Source organism: Brachypodium distachyon, chromosome 2 (genome assembly GCF_000005505.3).
Source record: "Brachypodium distachyon strain Bd21 chromosome 2, Brachypodium_distachyon_v3.0, whole genome shotgun sequence".
NCBI classification, from domain to species: Eukaryota; Viridiplantae; Streptophyta; class Magnoliopsida; order Poales; family Poaceae; genus Brachypodium; species Brachypodium distachyon.
Window position 1 is genome coordinate 51625777 of NC_016132.3, and position 8630 is coordinate 51634406.

General features: G+C 44.9%; 2 protein-coding genes across 3 annotated transcripts; both read right to left on the bottom strand.

The window, feature by feature from the left end:
- Positions 1–266: 266 nt before the first annotated feature.
- On the bottom strand, positions 267–1816 carry LOC100837055. Its single transcript, XM_003564357.4, has one exon. It carries the CDS (start codon positions 1783–1785, stop codon positions 526–528), a length of 1260 nt encoding a protein of 419 aa, XP_003564405.2. The 5' UTR covers positions 1786–1816; the 3' UTR covers positions 267–525.
- Positions 1817–2622: 806 nt separating this feature from the next.
- Positions 2623–7866, bottom strand: LOC100827881 (protein MICRORCHIDIA 6). Of its 2 annotated transcripts, none has more exons than XM_014898387.2 (17): positions 7093–7866; positions 6907–6981; positions 6765–6799; positions 6577–6655; positions 6117–6206; positions 5959–6034; positions 5782–5860; positions 5567–5701; positions 5029–5127; positions 4813–4908; positions 4594–4698; positions 4339–4431; positions 4033–4196; positions 3500–3914; positions 3238–3314; positions 3114–3156; positions 2623–2995 (listed from the first exon to the last, which is right to left on the bottom strand). In XM_014898387.2, the coding sequence occupies exons 1-17, from the start codon at positions 7424–7426 to the stop codon at positions 2894–2896; spliced, it is 2097 nt and encodes a 698-aa protein (XP_014753873.1). In that variant the 5' UTR covers positions 7427–7866; the 3' UTR covers positions 2623–2893. The 2 variants fall into 2 exon arrangements, with proteins under 2 accessions (XP_014753873.1, XP_014753872.1); XM_014898386.2 differs by having other exon boundaries at positions 4594–4743; positions 7093–7827.
- Positions 7867–8630: the final 764 nt, after the last annotated feature.

Below are 8630 nucleotides of genomic sequence, written 5' to 3' on the forward strand. Positions count from 1 at the left end.
ATTGCTTCTGAATTCATCATAAGCATTCATAGTATCTTGAAGAACAAGCTCATATAACATTGCAATCACCAATTTTACAATATTGCTTTTTTTTCTAAGCCAATATAAAACCCTCGCATGATAATATATTCGACAGAGCAAGAGTACGAGCAGCATCAAACATGAACTCCTCACATTAGTAAAGAATAAATCCATCACACAATGCTAACCTCCATTCTTACACTAGATCACTAATCATAGGTCAAGGATCCTAACATGTAACACAGTAAAGTAAAGATGAACATGATTTTGCAAAAGAAAAATAATTTCTTTATGCATCTATGTTTCATACCACAGATTGGTCCATGATGTGCATTATTAATTACAGATTACAACAGAACTCATGCTTAGAGCAAACTAGACAAAAAGAGAACTAAATAAATTCTACTAACATGCTAGCACCTCACCCCTCTTTAGAGCAAGCAGGATTCAACAACACAGCTAATTATGGAGCAAACAAACGAGTAGCTTACCCTCCCCACAATCTCACAGGTTCTCCATCTGAATATTGCTCTTGAGGGGCACATACTCGCCAAGGTAACCACCAAGGTGCTCGTAGAGCGCGGTCCTGTCAATCTGCTGGTTGTGGAAGGCCTTGCAGGCGTAGTAGAAGACGCTCTGCACGAGCAGCCCCAACAAATTGACACAGACGAAAACAGAGACTAGCACAGCGCCGGCAAGCACCCGGCCAGGCATGCTGAGGCCTAGGCTCCCCTCCTCGCCTCGTCCCTTGACAACGGCGGCACGGAAGAGTCCGGCGGTAACGCCGCAGACGGCAAAGTAGGAGAAAACGAGCACGGCGGCGAGGCGGGTGCGGCCTTGAAGAAGTTGCTTGCTTTTTGACATGGCAGCGAGGCCGCAGAGCGGCTCGAGCACGGTGATGACGCTGGCGAGGTGCCATAGCGCGGAGATGTAGACGTGGATGGCGAGGAAGACGAAGACGATGAGGAGGAGGAGGAGCACGAAGGAGAGTGAGGGCGGGGAGGTGGCGGGCGAGGGGGCCAAGAAGAGGATGAGAAGGAAGACGGTGAGGACAAAGGCGAAGTTGTAGGCGACCATGACGAGGGAGACCCAGAGGAAGGTGCGGAGGAGGCGGGGGAGGATGGGCGGCAGGGCGGCGAGGGAGGAGGAGATGGAGGCGGGCTTGGCGGCGTAGAGGGAGGCGACGGTGAAGACGGCGGCGGCGGTGGAGAGGAGGGAGAAGATGAAGAGCAGGATGGCGTAGACGAACTGGTAGGCGAAGAGGGCGAGCCACTGGTGGGAGTCGAGGGTGTGGCCGGAGGTGTGGATGCGGACGAGGATGGGGTGGGTGAAGAGGGAGTGGGCGAGCACGGCGAAGGAGAGCGGGAAGACGAGGCAGGCGGTGAGCAGCGCGAAGGTGCGCGGCGCGGCGCGCGGGATCGAGGCGGAGACGCGGATGAGGTCCGCCGCGCCCAGCGCCGCCAGGTCGTGGTTCGCCAGCTCCATCGCGGCGGGAGGCACTAGCTCGGAGGGAAATCTGGGGGTTGGGGGAATCTCTGCCGCGGCGGCGGTCTGGTCTGGTGGGCGAGGCGAGGCGAAGGCGAGGTGAGGAAGGCACGCACGGTCGGTGGGGTGGGGGCTCAAATCGGGGAAGGGAAGAAAAGGTGCGGCGAGGCCGGCAGCATGGCAAGATTGCTTCAGTGGGGAATCCACGGAGGGATCCTCCGCGTGGCGGCCCGCGGGTTTCTGTAGGCTCTGGTATTCGCGTCCTCCATCGGCGGTCATGTGGCAAATCGTCGTTTTTTTCTCCTGGCGATGCTAGGCCTGGAGGTGCTCAGGTTAAAGGGAAAAAAAAGGAGTTCAAGATGGCTTCAACACGAAGCATCTCCAGAGTGGACCCGGCAGAGCTCACGGCAAAATAACGTACGGAGCATGTATTGCATTGCGCGTTAAGCTGACTTCAAATAAATTGCTAGTATTAAATGTCATGTTTTATAGTAAATAAGTGACATGTCCGGACGGAGGGAGTAAAAGCCCCTAAACACTGTGTGTTTTTTTAGAAAAACAGCGGTACGAGAAGTGTTTTAATTTGGTGTAAAATGGAGTGTTTTGTGGCAAAAAATTATGGTTAATTCTCTCTAAACTCTTTCTACCAAACAAACATTTTTGATTTGGAGTGGATAATACTTTAGAAAACACACAAAAACTCTAGTACCGCCAAACGAGCCCTTGTAAAATCAAAGGTAGCGAGGTGTCTCAAATGTTTATCGGTACTTCGAAAATCGTTACCGAAATACATTTAACGACTCATTCAAGCCCAAAACAACATGAAATAGTTCCGGTCAATGGATTTGGATTTCGACCTGGACGAGTCAATGTACTTGAAATACTTGCATGACGATTTCTGTTAAAACCTATATATGACATGTATCCAAATAGTTTTGGAATGAGCTGATTAACTGATTTTTAGATGACCCATGGCCATGTACCTCGTCGAAGTTGTTAGCGTCACTTCATGAAGCAATAAAGCAATTGCCAACAGCAACCGAACGAAGAAAGAGTTAGCGTCACGAGATGTAGCTCCACAAACGGTTTGGGCGCCGAATAGGGCGGAAGCAAGACTGACAGAAATGATTTTCGGGGGTAGAGATGTGACCGGGGACGGAGATATTGCCTGCTCCAGTATATATACGGGTACAAATTACAAAACCCAAAGTATCCAGCAACTGAAAACAGATGGGAGATCGCCATACCAAAGGCGCCATCTACTTCTGGAAGAAACGTCTATCTCTTCTGTATCCTTATCATGGCACACTCCGCTCTGTGCATGGTGCACGGATGTGCCAGGATCCCCATATCGAAGGGGCCAGTCATCTACGCCTGGAAGAAATGTCTATCTCTTCTGTGTTCTCACAGCACTAGCCGAAATGTACTCCTTCAGTAAACTCTTGTATTGTGCCTCCGCCTGCTCAATTTCGAGCCTTAACCTTTGTTCCTGAACGAAACACAGAAATAAAATTCACAAGGTATGTCAGTGAAGTGCGCGGTTTAAGCAAAATGCACTTTTATGCACTGATCATCAATCATCGTTGTCATCATGATATCAAACTTACCTTGAGCAAGAGCTCCTTCTCGGTCACCTCAAATTCCAAGCACCTACAAAAAAAAATGAATTTCTTGAAATTTAGGCCAAATTACTAGTATCTGCCAAAATGGAGCCATGTGTGTCGGACTTACTCTTCACGAAGGTGCTTATTCTCCTGCTTCAAGAAGGAAAGTTCATTCAGCTCTGTTTCTGTCATATGTTGGCATGCCTGCAAGAATTGAAATAACTTTCAATACGAAGCTCAAATCATCAATTGAGAAATGAATATGGTTGCATGGAACTAACACATGCAAAGTTAAATCATGCGCTATTGTTGTTCTAGGTGGAGAACATCTATGTTGAGCATGCAGGGAGGCACAGAATGCTCTAAAGCAGTAACCTAAACAGACTAACCTGATCGCTCGTCGTCATGGTGTTGTTCCCCTCCAGATTGTGTGTGGCCTGTCTCTTAGCTGAATCCATCTGAAAAGCAGCCTCGTTTTTCCTTTTTCTTGCCTCTGCTAAATCAGTGGCTGGTACCACAAGAGGTGAACTTGTCTGGCCGGCTTGTACGGTCTGCTCACTTGGCATGGAGTAGGCTGTGGGTGCTCTGGTTTCCATGGGTACTGAGAGATCAGGAGGAGCGAAAGCAATCGGAATTACACTCGCGGGATTATGACAGGTGCCAGGCATCGAGGGCGCCATTGAGAGATTGCTCTCAGATGGGTTAGCGATGGTGTTTGCTACTGGAAGAATTGCAGCAGGGGATGGAGAAACAGAAGATGCACGCGACGTTTTTTGGTATCCAATCAGGTGACTATGTAAATCCCTGAAAGCAAGTCTAAAGTTGCATAACTTCGGTAAAAAAAAAAGTGTAAAGTTGCACAATAATTATAGAACAGAACCAGACTTTGCTACTTGTGGAATTTTGATGAAACAGGAGTTACCAGTACTCATTCGTCATCTCTTTCAAGCGGGTGATCAGCTTCTGATAAAGCTGTGACTTCTCAAAGTCTTGCTTGTCATGAGTGGGCTTGATAAAGTTTGCCTCGAGCACTCCAGCGACGCTCCTACCTTTACTGCTTGCGGAACTCAAAACTCGATGAAAAGGCTGAAAAGTAGAGTTAATTGTAAAGAAAAAGGTCAGATAAAGATAAACAGGATGGAATTGTGTTGAACTTTGTTTTGATGTTTATGCCTATTAAGATGAGAATATCCAAACAGAGTAAATGTAGAAGTAACGAGAAGCTTACCAATATGAGGCGATTCTTATGATAGATATTAAATCCATGCACACTAATTGCTGGGGCCCCGTTTAAAAATCCTATACTTGTAAGAACCTCACCCTGAATTGAGCAAAGTGATTGCAAAAAGGAACAATGTAAACACCAGATACAATTACAGGAAGTGTTAAACAATTTGAGGATGAATTCCTTGTTGATATGATTACAACAAGTTGACAAGCAATGTGAGTGAAAATGCAAAAGAATGTTGTGTTCAATACAAACCTCCTTTGTTCGTCCGAGTTGTTGGGGTTTATAACTAATGCATTGGCGATATATGAGGTCAGTCGCAATGCTGTGGCGCATAACTTCTTGTCCCCGGAGTATGATCTTGAAGTACCCGGGTAGTTGCAAATACAAGACAGAGGCATAGACCTACAAAATGCTAATTCAGCAACCTTTACATGAGTACTGAGGAAAAATGGCTAGCCATGTGACATTCACCCTAAGAGAATAGCGCAGCTGATTTGCCAGATGTTCTTCATTCATCCTCTTTACAGCATTACTTGCCGGCTTTGGTGTGCCACTAATCATAATATCCTGATGAAAGGGAAAGCAAACTTCATAATTATGAATTTCACTTCAACAGCGTGCAGAATTACAAAAAAACGTTGGAGACATAATCTATCCCTTAATGCAGTAGTAGCAGCTAATGCTTACCTCCTCCTTGGAGTCAAAATCCAGCTCCAGAACACCATCATCATTAGACCACAAATTGAACACTATAATCCTTGTGCCATGTGGACCAATGTCATCAAACTGTTCCACCCAACCATGTAATTTACACAACTATTAGCACAATATAAAAAAAAAACTCGACCCTTAGGGGAAGAAACCCAGAAGACATTTTTTTAGGTCATGGAAAGGCCCCAAACGCAGGCTCCACCCACTGCGGCGGCGCGATTAGCGACCTGACACGCGCAATGAAATACTACTACTGTACTAACTATATTTTATGGTTTGAACACCATAGCGTCACGAACCAAGATCGTGGAACAACTAGTCTATTGGTTACATCTAATTGTACCATTTATATTTTCAAAGATATTTCCATAGAAAGCAATCATCTAACACCAGGCTCTAGCTTCGACAGGTCCAAGTTTGTCATGTTTAGTAACATAATTGTCTTCTTTGCAGGGTGCAATGTAAATATATATAGCATCTATGGATTGGCCAATAGGAAGCATGTCTAACTTACATTATGCATCAGCTCTTCTTCTGTTGCAAAAGGGGACCATTTCAATAACACTGACAGATTTGAGGAGAACTGATCTGCACCATGTCGCTCATGTTGTTTAGCTTCCCCTGTCATCCAATTGTAATTGTAGTCCACCTAATAAAAGCAAAACAAATTATCAGAATAATGAAAGTACAGTCCGTCAGAGTTCTGCCAAAGTAAATCGGTTAGCATACCATGGGAACTACTACATCCTTTTGATCAGTTTCCGTCAAGAAAGTGTAAGAGAGAAGACCAATGGACTGTGTAGGCCCACTGAAAACAACAAGAGTTTAGAATTATTTCAACAGAGTAAGACAAAAAAGAGAGGATAACAAATTGGTACAACGAAGCAAATAGAAGTGAGCCCAAACCTGCTCTTCAAGAAGCGACTGAAGACGATAGCGTCTGCCCCTAACCGCATTGTGCTCGTCTTGAATCCATTGCCGTCTGTCAGAAAGCCCAACGCAACTTAGAAAGCATGTTGTTTTGGGGACAAGTTAAGGTGTGAAACTGAGTTAGTAGTACATACATTGTCCAATTGAAGAACCTGATTTCTTATCAGAAAATCCAAAGCTCATGCAGCGCCTCAAGGAATCTGGATCCATGCCTCCTCCGTCATCTTTATGACAAGCAGGAAAATATGTTTAGTTTCATATTTATGAGACAGGATAGTCTGACGTTCTAAAAAACATTTATGTCAAATTGCAGTGGATTGTCATAATTGCATTTGCTCAACCAGCTTTTGTGTATTCCGTTTACTGTTTGGTTAACCAACTTTTTTCTAGTTTCTGTTTCTCCACAGTTCTCAACAACCTAGTCCACGAACTCGGCAAAAATGAACACTTTAGTCCACTAGATTTTTCAGGTTTTCTTTTTAGTTTGTAATCTGGAAATGCTGTAATATGTACAGTTTATAAGAAATATTATGATTATATATGTGGTTTGCCTTCCTTAAAAAAAGGATTAGCACGTGTAATCGCAATCAGAACCTTGAACAAGTAAAGCTGGCGACCCGTTCCGCTTGTTAACGATTTTGTCCACCACAATTTTAGTAGCGCCGCTTTTTATCTGTGTCATCAATCGAGAAGTTTCAATCAAATAAACAATCCAAAGGTACAAAATGTGCTGCAATGCATCCCAGAAACACGATTAACAAACAACGAAGCAGTTGAATTACCTCGTCGACCGCATTATCCAGTAACTCTGCCACGGCTGCAAGAAGGCGAAAAGAAGGTGTAAAGACGCCAATGCGCAAGCAACATACTTTGGGTAGCAGACAAAATTCAGGCAACGACGTAAGTCACGACGTAACCGCTTACCTCCGAATGGCCATTTATGCGAGGTCGCATTCGAGTGGAGGAATTTGGGGTGGACGCACATGCGGTTCTGAACATCTGCCAGAAGAGGGCAAAAAAAGCGAGGGTGAGAAGAGAAGCATGCAAACCAAACCAGCAGAATTGGTATGGAAGAATCGTAAGGCGCAATCTGCATCATCGCGGGCGTACTTCGTGCAGGTTGCGCGGGGCTCCCGCCGTCTGCTTCGTACTCGCCGGCGCTCCAGAATTTCCGGCTAACCCGCGCGGCGGAGCAGCGAGGAGGAGGACGGGCGCAAGTCGTCGGAGCGCCGGCCTCGAGCCCGTCGCCGCCGCCTTCCGGCGCCCGATCATCGGACGCGGCTCGGTTCAGCACGCAGGCAGCCTGCTGCGGGGCCGCAACCCGCGGGCCGCGGCCCAGCGGCGTCGGCGCGTGGCAGGCGCTGAGCCCGGGGACGCCTCGTTGGCTGGCGCTAGCGGTCGGGGGAAGGAAGGGCTTGGTGTCTCTCCGCGTGTCCATGTCCATGGAGCCCCTCCCTGTCTCGGTGTGGCGGTTCCTGTTTCACATGACACGATGGATGGATTAAGGGTGTGTACGATCGTGCAGTTGCGAGATCGATCACGTCGCCGATTAACCGACAATGCCGCACCATGATCATAAGAACACCCTGACGGTAGTATATCAAAGGGCTTTAGAATACAAAGCAAAACATAACTTTATGAGTACCTTTCAAGCACCAAGGAGTTGAGGTAAAATTCTAGTCCCCTTGATTGAGTTTTGGTACCATAAATATAAATAGAAGTGGATTGCAATCCGAATTGTATAAGACTTGTTTGTTGACCAACCACCCCTATTGTTTGGGTCAGATATCTTTATTATCTCTTGGTTTATGCTTGAAATTAGGGACCTCATAACCAATCTAATCTTTCAGATTCTAAAAATTAGGACTCCTAATCTAATACAATTAGTATACTCCTTCCGTCCCGAAATAAGTGACGTGGATTTTGTATAAATTTTTATACGAATCCATTCATTTATTTCCACTCATTTATTTCGGGACGGAGGGAGTATATTATATACAACTAGGATCAGATTTTCCCAAAAAAATACGATCCAATAAAGGAAAAAAATCAAAAGAAGAAAGGCACATTCTTTTTGCAAAAAGATTTGTTAGATTAGAACTAAAAAAAATGCAATGAACTATACAACAATGTGCGGGCAATTTTTTTTTTCTAGACTAGATAGATGGATGAAAATCAATCTCACTAATTGTTTTGTTTTACTTCCATCCATAGAAGGCAGAAGCGGATCAACAACATCGACCACTTCTACAATACTGATCATCATTATCACAAATTTCTTACTCCCTCAATTCCAGAATATAATGTGTATCTCCTTGTGCCACATATTGTTTATAGTATATTGATTTTCATCTTACTCTCATGATCCATAGCTACAACGATGAGAGTATAAAATAATGCTAGGATATCTACAAACAGAGACAAGGCATATGAATCTAGATCAAAGGCCAACAAAATTACTAATTTCTTAATAAAAAATGTGGGGCCTTTTTGGATCGAAGGAATTTCTTTTGGGATTTCAATCCATATGTGTTTTTCGTATCGATATATTTTGGTTCAAAAGAGTGGCCTCTTAATTTGATACGTAGGATTTAGAAAACATAGAACAAGAAAAACATAGGATTGAATGGCATGCCATTTTTCGTCAA

Coding starts and splice junctions, on each gene's coding strand:
- LOC100837055 (XM_003564357.4), bottom strand. CDS start 1,785: ATGACCGCCGATGGAGGACGCGAATACCAGAGCCTACAGAAACCCGCG.
- LOC100827881 (XM_014898386.2), bottom strand. CDS start 7,426: ATGGACATGGACACGCGGAGAGACACCAAGCCCTTCCTTCCCCCGACC. Junction 6,800..6,906: donor GCATAAATGGCCATTCGGAG/GTAAGCGGTTAC, acceptor GCCTTCTTGCAG/CCGTGGCAGAGTTACTGGAT. Junction 6,035..6,116: donor AGGTTCTTCAATTGGACAAT/GTATGTACTACT, acceptor GCTTTCTGACAG/ACGGCAATGGATTCAAGACG.